This window comes from Hydra vulgaris, chromosome 03 (genome assembly GCF_038396675.1).
Source record: "Hydra vulgaris chromosome 03, alternate assembly HydraT2T_AEP".
Classification (NCBI taxonomy): Eukaryota; Metazoa; Cnidaria; class Hydrozoa; order Anthoathecata; family Hydridae; genus Hydra; species Hydra vulgaris.
Window position 1 is genome coordinate 37,917,501 of NC_088922.1, and position 16,386 is coordinate 37,933,886.

Genomic DNA, 16,386 nt, shown 5'->3' on the forward strand with positions numbered 1-16,386 from the left:
AAGTTAGCTTAATTTTTAATATTTAGCGTTGAAATTACTTTTAGAATATTTTAGAGGGTTGGTGCTTAAAGCAAGGTGGAATTGTAAGTGCTTCACTAGTTTTTGTTTATTATTTTTTTATTACAGTTATAAAAACTGATAAGATTATTTTTTATTTTCAGGTCAAGAACTGGAAAAGAAGATATTTTCGTCTAAGTAATGGAGAATTATCATATTATGATACAGAACATGTATGTTGAGTTAATCTTTTTTTTTTATCAAGAATTTTTATTATAAAGTTGATATTTTTTTCAAATCTTTATTAAAATAATTGTTAGTAATGTTCATTAATTTTTAAAAAGATGTTATATGTTAATATAAGGGACACTATATATTATAACTGTTTCATATGTTTTTCAATTTACAAAGTTTACATTTATAGATAATAATTAAGAAGTAATTAACTGTAGTGATGTTCATTGCAACTCACATAAGCACATTTAGTAGATCAACTACCTGTACAATATAGTGAATGAATGTCTTACTCAATTTTCATCTCAGTGCCTTCACCATTCTAAATTAAGTTTCAATAAAAAACAACCTATGCCAGGTTAGACGAACTATGTAAAAGATGCTCATAAGGCTGCTAGAGATGCATTCTGTCTATGGCGCAGCTATAACAAACCAAAGTTTGGCCCAGTCTTCTATCTTTTAAAAAATGCAAAAGCTTTATGTAAATATGCCATTCGTCGCTTTAAAAAAGAAGATACTACAAAAGCAGAAAAGCTGGCAAACAGTTTAGCAAATAAGAACTATACTAGTTTCTGGTCTACTGTAACTTTTATTCACAGTGATAAATGTAGCCTTCCATCTTCTATTGACTCTGCCTCAGGTCCTGATAATGTATGCCACATGTAGTATAAAAACTATCGTGCCTAGTTTAACTCAAAACTAACTAGTCAAGCTAGCTATAAATAATACCTTTACATTTAAACACTGTAATCTTCTTTAGAATGATGCCCATCTTGTCACTCCCAATGAAGTCGAATCTATCATAAATTGTGTGACTTGTGAAAAAAAGTAGCTGATCATTTTGGACTTCATGCTTCCTACATGCTTTGCCATGGACACATGCCAATTGGTGCTTCACACTCTGTTATTTGCACTTATTTTTCTTGTGGTTAAAGAAAAGAATGGCAACATCTCCGATTCTGCTAATTATTGTCCCATAACTTTGTTTACAATTTTCTCTAAGATTTTGGAACGTATTTTTGTCTCACATGTTGATAAAAGTTTTCATCGGACTCGCAATCATTTCGGATTTATGAAAAACCGTAGCACTATTATGCCTGTTCTTATTTTAAAAGATATTTTAAATTTTTACCTGTCACATGTCTCAAATATGCATGTAGCATTCTTTGACATTAGTAAGGTCTTTGATAGAGGTCGCTTTGACACTCTTTATGAAACTTTCTGAAGATCTAACTTTACGCTTACTCATTGTCTGGTATGCTGGTCAAACAGCTCAGATCTTATGGGATGGCATCTTATCCAAAACATTTACCATCAGTAATGGAATGCAACAAGGAGGTGTACTGTCTCCACTGCTATTTAATATATATTTATTAACAATCTTAGTGTTCTACTTGATAAAACTACCATAGGCTGCTGCTTGGGTCCTTCTCTCATTAACCATCTTCTTTATGCTGATGATATTGTCCTGTGTGCACCGTCAGCCAAAGGTCTTTAGTCTTACTTGACTTATGTTCTGGGAATGCTGTGAAACATGATTTAGTTTTTAACAATAATAAGTCTCAAATAATGCTTTTTTAAAGTTATGAACCCCTTGTAAATAGCCCTTGTTTCATATTATCTAATATAGTTCTCACACACACTACGCAATACCTAGGTCATTTGATCTCAAACAATATGCAGGATGACAAAGATATTCTAAAAAAAGTACGTTCTATTTATGCTAAAGCTAACCTCATCCGTAGAAAGTTCAGCACAACACAAATACAAACAAAGATCATGTTGTTTAATGACTTTTGTAGTTTAATTTATTGATGTCAGATATGGTACCTCTTGTGAAAAGATTCATAACATCGTCTATGTGTTGCACATAATATTGCACTTTGCTTGATATTAAATGGTGTTCATTCACTTAATGTTTTTACTCTTAAGCAACAATATCATTGCTACTGCTCCAGAATAGTGAGAACCTCATCATAAAAGCTTTTGTTAACTCTGACAGGTTCTTGAAGTTACTATTGATATTTAAATGGAGAGCTGAGTTATATTTATAACACTTTAAATTTTTTTTTATTTGGGTTTTGTTTATATTCAAGTGTATTATTTTTTTTATCCACATTATTACCCATATATATATATATATATATATATATATATATATATTTATAAATATATATATATATATCAACTTGTTTCTCCGCACAGCGGCCTTGTTCGTCGAGGTTCGTGTTTCGAAGTTGTAGAGTTGAGAGAGGGTTATAACCACTATTAAGTAGTCTCCTCATCTGTAGTAACCTTTTTGGCCTTGAGGAGGTGAATAACAAAATAAATACATATATATATATATATATATATATATATATATATATATATATATATATATATATATATTTATATTTATATATATATATATATATATATATATTTATATATATATATATATATATATATATATATATTTATATATATATATTTATTTATTTACTTATATATGAGGAGCCCATTTGCAAAACAAGCTAAGTCCAAGTAAACTGATTTTGAGAAATTGATGTCTTTGTCTATTTTTAGGACCAAAAATTATTTAGTTGCTCTAATATTTCAATAGATAATATATTTTAGTATATATAAATGGAATTAACTCAAAATTTTTATTTTTGTGGCTTGCATTTTGCAGCTAAGTTACAAAAATAAATTTTTAATAGTTCTATATAAAGGACAATCTAACTTTTTTTTTTTTTACCTAGTTTTTTTCTTGAATTTTCTTTTTACAAATATGTTAAGAAGTAATAAATTAAGATAATTTTTTTGTAAATATAGGTAATGAGGTTTTTTTTTCAATAAAGAAAAACTCAACTTTAAATAAGTTAAAAGAAAAATATTTACCTCAATTAATGATAAAATGCTTTTAGTTTAATTAATAATTGAAAACTACAATGTAGATTTTTTAATATTAGAATATTTAGTTACACACTTTATTTTCACCTCTGTAAATTATCTTTGTTGCAAACACATTCTCTATGTAATGTATATCGGTTGCAAACACAAAATTAAACACCAAAAATGAGTAATTGTAATTGAGTTTATATAAATAATCTCTAAAAGAAGTTTAAATTTGTAATACATATTAAAAATACATACATATTACATATTTAACTAATTTTTTGTACATTTTTTATAGCAAGCTGTATTACCTAATAATTTATATTGATATTTCTGTCAAAGTTGATAAATTAATGATTGTTTAATTTTTAACACAATTTAAAGCCACTTCATAAATTTTAAGCTGTCTGCTTTTGTTGTGTAGTCTTTAAATTCAATACAAACTATGAATTAATAATTTGCATTGAATTTTTAGATATCATTTTAAAATATGGTTCCTTTTAAAAAATTTTAAATATATTTTAGGTAAAAGATCCAATTCGCTCAATAATGATGAAACATGTGAAATCAGTTAATATTTTGCAGAAGTAATTTTATTTGTGTTTTATCCATCCATATTATTATGATGATGATGATGATGATGATGATGATGATGATGATGATGATGATGATGATGATGATGATGATGATGATGATGATGATGATGATGATGATGATGATGATGATGATGATGATGATGATGATGATGATGATGATGATGATGATGATGATGATGATGATGATATCACATATCCAGAGTAAATCTGTGAATAATTCAGACCTTAAACATTGATTTTTTCAGCAAGTTTTGTTTCTACATTTGATGTAGATCAGAAAATCAGTTCTACGCCTAATTTTTTAAATTAATTTTTATCCAATGGTCAATGGATCTGCCAAGTTTAGAATGTTTTTTAGGTATTGTCAACGCCAAAATCTGCTTGAACTGAAAACAGATAAAAGAAACTTTTTTATAAAGGTTTTTTTTTTTTTGTTTGTTTTTTTTTTTGTCTGATTGATCATTGTTTTAGTAAATCTTAAAGTTTATATATTTTACATTTTTTATATAATCAAATGCTTGGTTTTAGTTGCAATAGTTTTATTGTTAGTATTTAATGCTTCATTGATTGGGCATAGTGTGCCACTCAGGGATACAGAGTCCTAAAGACCCCAAAAAAATAGAGATTTAAAGGCTCCAGCTTTAAATCTATATTCTGGAGTTCTTGAGTCCTTGCCACCATTATACATAAGGACTCCAGGTTCAAAATTGATCGTCTCTTTTACCTAAATGTCTTAATTTTTTCCCCCATAAGCCTCATTACATTTTTAAAGCTCCTAGATACCAAAAACCAGGCAGACTTTCAAATCCAAAGTCTTTTTAGGGACTCTGCATCCCTGGTGCCACTAGCAAATCGGGGTTTCCTTTTTCTAAAAAAGGTCATATGTGCGATTGTATCCAAAAGGGAACCATGTTTCATTAACCATATTCCTTGCATAAGAAAGTATTATTTCAGAAGGAAATTAAAGTTCGTAACTATGGTACATTTTCATTGTGATTATCTACAAGTAGTGTTTGTTTTATATCTACATGTAGTCTTTGTTTTCTACTTTACATGACACAACAAAATTTAATAGTACTTTATAATACAAAAAAGATTTTTTAATAATTTTTAAAAATAATTTTACTAAAATTCCGTTATAAAATTAAATGTTATTCACAATTTTGTGTTTTGTACATTTTCAACAATATCTAACTGAATTAACCTTTAACCTTTTCTTATAATTTTACTAAACCACAAGAGCTACTAATATATTTCTAATACACTAATATATATGACTACAGATTTGTAGGTTTAATTTTTGAACCATCTTTTTGACAAATAGAAAAAATGTTTCCAAAAATAAGTTCTAAAGGTGTCTAATTTTTTTATAAAAAGTAGTTAGCTCCTTCATTTCATTTTACTCACCGTGTAAACTTTATAATAAGTAGTTAGTTCTTTTAGGCCAAATAATATTTTATAATGTAAGTTTAATGTTAGAATTTCATTAAACCAAAAATTTAAATTATAAATTTAATTATTCTAATATTTTATTTTAATTTTATTCCTTTTTTTTTTTTTTTAACTATTTTAAAGTTTTTTATTAACTTTAACTATCTATATTTTTTTAGCAGAAACTTGAAATCTTCTTAAATGTCATAAAATTTTTTGCTCTATTTTAATTTACTGAAATTCTAAAACAAACTAAAAATAAATCTTAATATTTTTTTAAATGTCAAGAAAATCCAGAAAAATAACCAACAATTAAAGATAAATCAAAACAAAATTTTTTTTTTCCTAAACAGTTTAATTAACACTTCAAAAAAATGATTAAAATTCTTGGCTAGTTACATGCATCAATGATACTTTCATTGGAAAATGAATGGGTAATAAGCAATACTTAAATTTGTAATTGATGTGACAAAAAAAAAGTTTATAAAGTGTTTTTTTTTTTTTTTTAAGTTGAGTAAATCGCAAAGTCAAAGAAAACAAAAGTTAAGTAATGAAAAAAAAAATAAATAAATAAATAAAAAAAAGAAAGAAAAAAATTAAGAAAGCAGAAAAGATTATATCTGGCACTAAAATTATTCAGTATGGAATCATTTTTTTCTAAATATGTTATTTTATTGTTGTTAATTTTGTATTAGTGGTTTACTCATTAAAAAAATAAGTTTATATTATTAGTATTAATAACTGTTTTATGTTGTTAGTTAACCTAAAATTTTTCATGATTTAAAAAATTTCTTTATCTACTAAAAATTTAAAAAGTGCAAACTATATACTTGTAATAATTAAAAAGAGTTAAAATGCAAGTTGCCAACAATTTTTTGAAATTTCTGGTAATGTGTTTGTCATAAAAGCAGGCTTTTTTAATCGTAACACTTCTTTTTTTTTCTTATTTTAAGACAATCAACTATTTAAAAGGTAATTATAAAGTGTTCCTATTATGAAGCATAACATTTAAAAATATATTAATAGCCTGGTTCACCTATTGTGAATTAAGAATTCCCTGACTATTTCTTTATATACCTTTATTTCAAACCTGCACTCATTTTAATGTTATTCTGAAAAAATTTACCAGCCAATATTGTTGTATTAATAATATTGTTGTGATTTAAGTGCTTGTTATGTCAAATAGCTTCACTGTGTACAACAAGTGCTTGTTGGTACTAAATGTTTGCTATTCTATATCTTTTAAATGGTTAGTTTCATGACTCAATTCCTGACAACCTACTTACCTTTGCCTCTTGATTTGTGTTCTTGACTATAACTTTGTTCTTCATTCAGAACAGTTCTATTTTAAATAAGCCTTAATATATGGCTAAAATATCTGCACATCACCAAGTTAAAAAGTTCTCTTTCAAAATTAAATGGTTTAATTACGATTGATTTTGGTATAGTATCAATAAAAACAGAAATATCTATATCGTAAAACAGCGCTGTATCTATATCGTAATGGGGTATATCTATACTGTAACACGAGTGGCTTTGGCCCATTTTGCACCTTAACGTCTATTGCATGAAAGCCACAAAAGTTATTTCCTCAAACGCCAAATACTTTTAGAAGTGCATAGAAAGGATAGTTAGAACTATCTGTCTTCCATTTGAAAATCACTTGAAGTATCTTTTGGGGGGTTTAAATGGTGGGCCAAAGTTGCAAGATCACAAAGAAAGTAAATTTACAAAAATACAGTGATAAAAAGGATTTAGTACAAAGTTCTTGTATAGAGTAAATAAAATATTAGTACAAACTGAACAAGTATCGATACCAAGTAAACAAAACAGCTCAAGTATAACGTTTTGGTATAAAGAACAAAGCATGACAAAAATAAAGTTTTAAAACAAAATTTCGTGAAAAAGTTTTGGAACTGAATAGATTCCCCTTTTCAAAGTTTTTTTTGGTTCCTAAATAAATTTCTGACTGGAGAAAAAGTTTCTCTGCTGGTAGTGACCATTTCCAGTTAAGTCCAGTTTATTTCATAATGGTAATTTCTGCTCCATTTTTTCTCAATTTTTTACATAAAAGAAATTATTCAATAGTTACTTTAAAATAATCCAGTAATTAATACATTAAATAGTATTATTTATTATAGTAATATTGGTTATTAAATTAATTAATAATTAATTATAAAGTTTACTAATTGTTTAGCTAAATGTATATAATTAGTTCTAAATAAATTAACAAACTTGTCCAGGATTTAACTCTTCGTTACATTTAACAATTACATAACAATTTTCTACAAGATTTAATAATTTTTTCTTTTTATTAACATTTTTTGCTTTATCAGTATCAAGCTTTTGCAAGTTCTTTTTGCTTAATTCTGAATGATCTAAAGATTCTGGATGACTTTCTACCTCTAAACTTACATCTGGAAAGATTAGATTAGAAATCTCAATAGTTCCAGTATTGGTACTTGGGTCAGGAAAGTCAATGTTATTGGTCTCAATTGTATTTGTAATACTGCTAGGTGTATCTACATTATTTATATTTATTCTATTATAACACAAGAGGATATACCTGCTGAACATAAGCTTTTACCTGGGGCAGCTTATTTTTTTATGTCGCTTTGGTTTTTTAGAATCATCTGGGAATCATCCAGTGACTTACTTAAATGATCTAAAAATGAATGGCTTACTAAATCAGTAGTTGGTTCTAAACTTATATTACGACATGGTAGTCGTGAAAGCACTTGAGATTTGTCTAATGGAAAAAATCCAGTTTTGCGAAAACCAGCTCTAAAGTTATCATTTCTATGTTCATTTAGCAGTTAGTTATTAAGTAGTTGTGGCGCAGTGGTTAGAGTTCTGGCTCAGAACCCAGAGGTCTAAAGTTCGACGCCAGCTCTAGCCCATTAAGTGACATTAGTAAGGAAGGAGGCATGAAGTTCCTAGTCAAATGCTCTTCCACAGTGCTCTGTGATAAGACCGTAAGGTCTTCTGGGAGCTTCTTAATAATTACAAAAAAAAATTAAGTTGGTAATTAAACAGTCTAAAAGTTTAGGAAATTCATCTTTAGGAAGAGAAGCAACTCTCCTTCCTTTTCCTTTCTCCTTCCATTCACATAATATTTTGCATCAGTTAATTTTCATGGGTCAAAAGAAGGCAAGATCTAATAGCTGTGTGAGGTGCATATAGTTTGCTGGTAATGCCACAAATGCTATGTTATTGCTATGACATGCATCCAATACTGCAATGCTCAAATGTGAAGGTACATTAACATCAATAATGACACTTCTTCTTTGAGCCTTCTTAAGTTTTGGAAGAAGTAAAGAGATAAACCAGTCCTCAAAACATGTTGATTCAAACCAACCACTTTTTGATCTGTTATAATGCGCTTTTGGTGACCCATACTCCATCCATGTATTCCATAACGATTCCACTTTGTAAACAACATATGTTGGTACCAATTCACCATTACCACAAAACATTACAGAGAATGAAGTATTTGTAAAATTAATGGCGCGTTCAGGATACATCCACGCTTTGTTAGTTTATTTTTTTTACCTGGATCATCACTGAGATTGGTTTTGTCATAATTCCATATATTATCAGGTGAAATATTACTTATTTCATTTGATAGATTTATAAAGTAGTTAATATTCACAGTCGCCTTTACTTCTGTTCTCTTTCGCTTTATGTTGCTCAAAAATCTTACTGTGAGTTCTGGATATAAAAGCTCAAATCGTCACCTGGAAAATTATTTTTGAACCAAGGTATAAGTCGCCTTTTTTTGTCTAAATACCCTTATACTATGCATCTTAAATCATATGAATCAACAGGAAAGCTGAACTCAGATGATTTTATTGCATATGCTTAAACGTGTCTTCTTCTTTTGATGTAAATATCTGCCGACCACCATACTTTTTAGAATATGTCTGTTTTATTTTATTTTTTAATGTTGACCTTGGTATATTGTACTTAAAAGCTGCTTGTCTTTGAGTAATTAAACCATTCTTTAAATCTTTTAATGAATTTTCTAACTGTTTTTAAGTATATGTAACATATTTTATTCTTCCACGATTTGAATTGTAACTTCCTGGCATACTTAAAGACCAAAACAAATTTTGCTGTACTTTTATACTGATTTAACAACTATAAAATGTTACAACATAATAACTACCATAATAACTACAAATGATCTCTAAAAAGTTTTTTCTGATCCATGGGGTGACTTAAGCCTAGGCCAATGTCACTGTATGTAGTGGACCAAAGACAACCCATTTTTTTGAGCCTCATTTTCAAAAAACGTAATAAACTATTTAGCTTTCAAAACAAGATAGAATCAAATGCTAATGGCTTAAATTAATTCAGTATACATTCCAGTAAAAAGCCTTCTATAGGTAATGCTATTGGTGTAAAAGTTTACACACCTAAAAAAAAAATCAGATTTTAGGTGCCTCTTCTAAAGTGCAATTTACAATATTACAAAGACTCTAGTTACATAAACTAAGAAAGCTAAATAACTAATAAATTTCCCACAATTAGCCACAAAACATCAACCAGCATACCTAGCTGTACCAAATTTAAACCATTTAAAACAAAAAATTTAGCTTGTGCCAAAGTCACTCTCTAGGGCCAAAGTCACCCCGTTTACTGTAATGTAATTATTTTTGAAATGAAGTATTTTTCAAAATAAGAAAGTATAAAAACAAACATTTATATATATATATATATATATATATATATATATATATATATATATATATATACACACACACACACACAACTATTTAAAAACAGTGTTCATTCTTATCACATAAAAAAAAACATTTCTTATAATCTTGCTCAAGTATAATAAAACGTAAAAAAGAATAATCGTTTTTACGTTTTATTATACTTGAGAAAAACTACATTTAGTTGTACTAACATTATGGTTAAAAGAGTGTCATTACCCCGAAACTATCATAAATAAAGCATTTCATAACACAAAGTTACAAAGACTGGCAATCCAAAGAAGTTTTTTTCTTTAGTTACTGCATTTTATAGCAACCTAAATTGCTAGCCTATTAGTATTAAATAAGTTTCAGGCATCCAATGGATATTTTTAGAATATTTGGAAAATTAAAATTAATATTTGGAAAATTAAAGTAGCATTACTTGTAATAGCAAAATTGTAGTTTATTATTCAAAATGTATAATGTGTAATTAAGACTTTCTACATATACTTGAAAATCAATTAAGAAACCATAAAAATGGCCATATTTCCAGTTGTAGAACAGACAAATTAACAGACCAATTTAACAATCATGTATATGATTGCCAGAGATTGCACAATAAATCTATGGAACCTTTCTTCAAGCTCTTTGTTTTTCTTGAGTTGAAAGATAAGTCATTTACACAAAAACATGACGTCTTTAATTAATACTTCCTTTTAATAAGTATTATGGTAACTCATAGTTGCAACGAAACAATTACTCATTCGTATTTTCTAACTTTTACACATGTCTTGATAAAAGCATTTACGCTCTATCAATGAAAATACTAAAAAGCCTCTAGTGCCAATTATTATTTGTGTGTATCGTTTTTTCGTTATTATTAGTTATTATTGAAACAATTTTAAAATTGTTTTCAGTAATAACTAATAATAGTTTGACTTTGTGTGAATGACCATCGGCTAGAGTTATGACTAATATGATCTAATCACTTGTAATAAACATAGATAGTTATTTATAAATGCAAAATATGTAAAAGAACATTTTTTGGAGGTAATGTGTAAAAGAGTCTCTGGTCCATCTTATCCGTGTGTTTTTTAGGGTAGGACTGACCTTGAACCTTGTAGAACCCATAATCTAGCTAAACTCTTGTTTAAAAAATAACTGGCTTGCCCGAGTTGTTAGTACTACTTTGTTTTTTTAGTGTTAAAGCTGAATTTTGTTAAAAGTTCCAAATTTTTTTCAGGGATTCTTCAATTTTAGGTTTGCTGCTATTTTTTGCTAATGAAAAAATAATTTTAAAGTGCTTAAAATGTACATTAATTTTAAAAAGTGCATTTAAAATATATTTTTTTTAATTTAATTTTTTCAAACAATGCGCTTTTTGTTTATGTCCTCACTTAGATAGAGTTTCAAATTTTTTTTTTTTTGTGAAATTGCTGATGATTACTGATAGAAAAACTTTTTTTTTTTTTTTTTTGCACTTAAATGTTTAAAAATCTATGGAGTATGGAGATTTTTTTTTAAGTCTTACAAGTGCCCTTAAAATAATTATTTAACTTAAAAATCCAAAACAAAAAAAATTACTTTTGTCCAGTTTTAAAGGTATTTTCCCCAACTGTATGCCGCACAGTTGGGCAAAATAGCTTTTAAACATTTATTTACAATTGTCTGTTGTTTTTAATGTATTTTTGAGTAATTTCGAGTAAAGTTTTTTAAAAGACCGGTAAGTGATAATAGAAAAAAGAAGAAAATCAAAAGCTTGCATAAATAAACAATATGAAAATTATATTCTATAACTCTATAACTCCGAAATGCGAACCTTGACAAACAAGACTGCTGCGTGGAGAAACAAGTTGAGCGCGGTACTACCAGGGGCGTGGTGGGAATCGAACTCAGAACCTCTTGCCTATGAAGCGAGCACTCTACCACTACACCGCTACCGCATTACATTTTGTACCGCATTACATGATTACAGATTGTATAACTTTTTTTTTTGCACTTATCGATGACACTTTTCCACTAATACACATTTTTGTTGTGTATTAGTGGGAATAAATTACTCCATAGATTTTTAAACATTTAAGTGCAAAAAAAAAAAAAAAAAAAGTTATTCTATCAGTAATCATAAGCAATTTCACAAAAAAAAAAAAATTTGAAACTCTATCTAAGTGAGGACATAAACAAAAAGCGCATTGTTTGAAAAAATTAAATTAAAAAAAATATATTTTAAATGCACTTTTTAAAATTAATGTACATTTTAAGCACTTTAAAATTATTTTTTCATTAGCAAAAAATAGCAGCAAACCTAAAATTGAAGAATCCCTGAAAAAAATTTGGAACTTTTAACAAAATTCAGCTTTAACACTAAAAAAACAAAGTAGTACTAACAACTCGGGCAAGCCAGTTATTTTTTAAACAAGAGTTTAGCTAGATTATGGGTTCTACAAGGTTCAAGGTCAGTCCTACCCTAAAAAACACACGGATAAGATGGACCAGAGACTCTTTTACACATTACCTCCAAAAAATGTTCTTTTACATATTTTGCATTTATAAATAACTATCTATGTTTATTACAAGTGATTAGATCATATTAGTCATAACTCTAGCCGATGGTCATTCACACAAAGTCAAACTATTATTAGTTATTACTGAAAACAATTTTAAAATTGTTTCAATAATAACTAATAATAACGAAAAAACGATACACACAAATAATAATTGGCACTAGAGGCTTTTTAGTATTTTCATTGATAGAGCGTAAATGCTTTTATCAAGACATGTGTAAAAGTTAGAAAATACGAATGAGTAATTGTTTCGTTGCAACTATGAGTTACCATAATACTTATTAAAAGGAAGTATTAATTAAAGACGTCATGTTTTTGTGTAAATGACTTATCTTTCAACTCAAGAAAAACAAAGAGCTTGAAGAAAGGTTCCATAGATTTATTGTGCAATCTCTGGCAATCATATACATGATTGTTAAATTGGTCTGTTGATTTGATGACCATTTGTAAATCAAGGGGGCCACTGTGTCATGTTTCTAAGGCTATAACTTCTGAACCGTTGTACTTGGAAGTTTGAAATTTCAAATTTAACCTATTTATATAATGGGCATAATAATATGTAAAAATCAGGAAAATCTGAGATGGAGATCCACAAAGTTTTCTTCAAATTAGTTGAAATATAATGATTTGACCCTGTTTCTTTTATGTGTGCAGACTTATGTAATTAAGTGGAGACGTTAATATCTCAAATCTCTCCATCATAAATGAAAAGGCGTTGTCCTAACAATTTTCTATGTGTATTTTTATGCTTTAAGACATTTTTTGAAATTAAAAAACCTATTTATTAGATTTTAGAAATATTTCAGGAGTACTGATTTTCACACCTACCATTTATATACTCTTTGTAGTCTATTTATTTCAATAGGCTTTAGTAAATGGTAGAAAATAATGGTAAAAATATTTTCGATTCTCAAATATATTAAGCCACTCAAATATATTTAGTCTATTGGCCACTCAAAATATATTTGATATATTAATCAAATATTTTAAGCCACTCAAATATATTAAGCCATGTTTATTGTACAGGCAAGCGTAGTTATTTTAAAACTAAATGGAAAAAAATTAAAGTGTATACTTTCAACCAAAATTAGCACAGCATAACTAAATGTCAATTTAGTTCTTTAAAACGCCCAAATACATCATAAATCTAAAATAAGAAAAGTTAAGAAATTATAGTATATAAAAATAAAAGTACATCACATGAAAAACCTGGATATTGATATACCTATTGTCAATAACCTGTTGTGATACAACAACACCAGTTGTTGGCAGTGGCATCGCTAGGGGGTGCATTTTGCACCAAATGACACCATCAGAGGGGGGGACACTAAAATGAATAAAAAGCAAATGTCAGAATTTTTTTTCTAAAAATTTTTTTTTTTTTAGAACATTCTAGATATAGAGTACTTTTTTTAGTTTTTAGTCTAGAGGGGTGACACCAAAAGTTTACCGCTCCGGGTGATACCAATCTCAGTGACCCCACTGGTTGTTGACGTTGCTAAGTAGCGTAATATAACATTAAAGAGATCATAGCTTTAAAGAAATCACAGCTTCTGTTTCAATAGCAGTTTCCAATTAAAAAAAATTAGAACCAATATTTATTGCCACTAGCGACGATAATTAAATATGTATCAATATAATAATATGATAGTAAAAAAAGTTAATTAAAACTAGGGATGTACCGAAGCTGATACTTGGCCGAAGCCGAAGCTTTGGCAAAAGTCATATGGACTTTAAAGCGCAATACACTTCACCACCACGATTTGAATAATCAAGCTGTTTTTGAAATCATATATCAATGTTTTAGGCTTGTATGCTTTGGCCATTTTAGGAAAATTATAAAACAAAAGCACAATTATAAAAAATTAAAACAATTTTATATCTAGCAGGTATAGACTACAAATCACTCCGCAATCTGCAATAAATGACTTAGTCATTTACTGATTCTTAAGGTAATTTAGGATCAATATTTTGAAAGAATTCACAAAAATGTAAACATATGTAAAATTAGTTATTATTTTAATTTGAACATAAAATTTGGTATTTGTGTTAAATTTTGTTAAAAAAGATGAATCAGTTGAACTATGAAGTCTATTATTTATTTAATAATAATTTATTCAATGAAAGTAGGCATATTATAGTTTAAAAATGCAATCTGTTCTCCATGCTCTGGAGTTCTCTGGAATAGTCTGATTTTTTTTGCTTCAAATATGTTTCCAGTTGTGCTAAATAGGCGTTCACTTTTTACGGATGAAGGAAATGCGCACAAAACTTTCTTTGAAAACTATGACAAATCCAACTTGTAAGTATCTTTATCAGAGCAAGTGTTACGGTATGCACCCCACCACTAATATCATTCTTTGGCAGTATTGGATGGCTAAAGTAGAAGTTGACTTCATTGGTGCTGATACATAAAATATAAGTGATAATGTTAGGTTTATATTTTAAAAGTATTAATCTTTAAACAACTAAACAAATTAAAAGAAGACTCTTATCCGTCTTGAAATATAACATGAAATATAGAAATTGAAATATAATTCCATTTAATTTATATATTTAATGTATAAACAAGACGTAAATCATAAATAGATTCTTTTTTCTTACCATTTTTCTTTGACTGTTTGAGTTTTTCTCATTGAACTAGTGCTTCTTTTTCTTTTTCCCTATCCGTCAGAACCTTCTGAATTTTGTAGGGCATACTCATTTGCACCGAATTGATGGAAGAAGCTATATATGTCCGTGCTCATTAGTTGTTTTTTTTTTTAATGGAGAACCATGGTCATCAAAATCGGACTCATGAAGTTTAGATTCTGAAAATGAATTTAATGATCCTTCTGAGTCTGATCCACTACCTCTTGCTACACTGAAGTCAATTTCTTTTACTTGTTGTAAATGAGACTCAGAACAAAATTGGTAGAACTGTAGATAGAGTATTTCTTTAAACCTATTATGATTCGTTTGTTCAAAAAACTTTAACTTGAAATGAGGATCAAGCATCATTGCAACTTTCAAATTAACATTATCCTTGTATTTTTGAAAACGACAGTTAAAATCTTTCTTAAGTTCATAAACAACAGTTTTGATTTCAGTTGCCGTGTCACAAGCATAGTCAAGAAATTTTTCCATTGCATAGATAAATGGTATAATCTCTGATGTACATGCAGTTTCTTTACTCATTTCTTTTGTAGCACTTTCGAAGTGTTTAATTATGCATACAAGCATTTCAGCAAGTTGCCATTGATTTTCCGTAGGATTCTTTGCATTTGTTTGAGTTCTGGTAATGCAATGAAATGCAATAGCTTTTTTCTGCTCAATGAACCTCTCAAGCATATAGTATATTGAATTCCACCTTGTGGAAACATCTTGAAATATTTTGTGCTCTGGCAATTTTAATTGACTTTGAATTTCCTTTAGTTTAGTCACAGCACTGGATGAGTGGTGGAAATGTCCTGCTAATGCTCAAAAAACAGCAATTGCATCACTTGTTGTTCCTTGTTCTCTAAAGATCTTTTTCTGAATACAAAGTTGTAAAGTATGTATCAGACATGGCATATGTTTATCGCCCAAGTTTGACTCTTTAACGGCAGCCATAACATTGGCTGCATTATCAGTTAAAACTTCATGAATCTTTTCATGGGGAATTTCCCATGTTTGTAGCGCTTCATTTATGAATTTGCTTATATTGTGCCCTGTGTGCGACTCAGGGAAGTGTGTAACTTGTAAGATGACATTGTTAACCATAAATTCGTGGGTCACAAATCTAATACGATTGAATTGTGTGCTGACAGGTCCAACCATCACTAGTTAAACTTAAAAAATCTGCTTGATCCAGCTCATATTTTACTTTGGCTTTTATGGTTTCATACATCAGCGGAATGACTTTCGTGGAGAAATGCTTTCGACTAGGTATTGTATATTTTGGAGCTAATTTCTTTAAAAGTCTGGTAAAACCTTTATCTTCAACAATGCAGTATGGTTGCA

The 16,386-nt window shown here is 28.4% G+C and overlaps 1 protein-coding gene across 1 annotated transcript in view; it reads left to right on the forward strand.

Moving 5' to 3' along the window:
* Positions 1-16,386, forward strand: part of LOC100207468 (pleckstrin homology domain-containing family A member 1) — a 64,539-nt gene that overhangs the window by 38,803 nt on the left and 9,350 nt on the right. The window contains exons 6-9 of the mRNA XM_065793130.1: positions 45-83; positions 162-230; positions 3,637-3,698; positions 4,066-4,126. Of these exons, the coding sequence (XP_065649202.1) occupies positions 45-83; positions 162-230; positions 3,637-3,698; positions 4,066-4,126 (231 nt within the window). The remainder of the gene's footprint in view (positions 1-44; positions 84-161; positions 231-3,636; positions 3,699-4,065; positions 4,127-16,386) is intronic.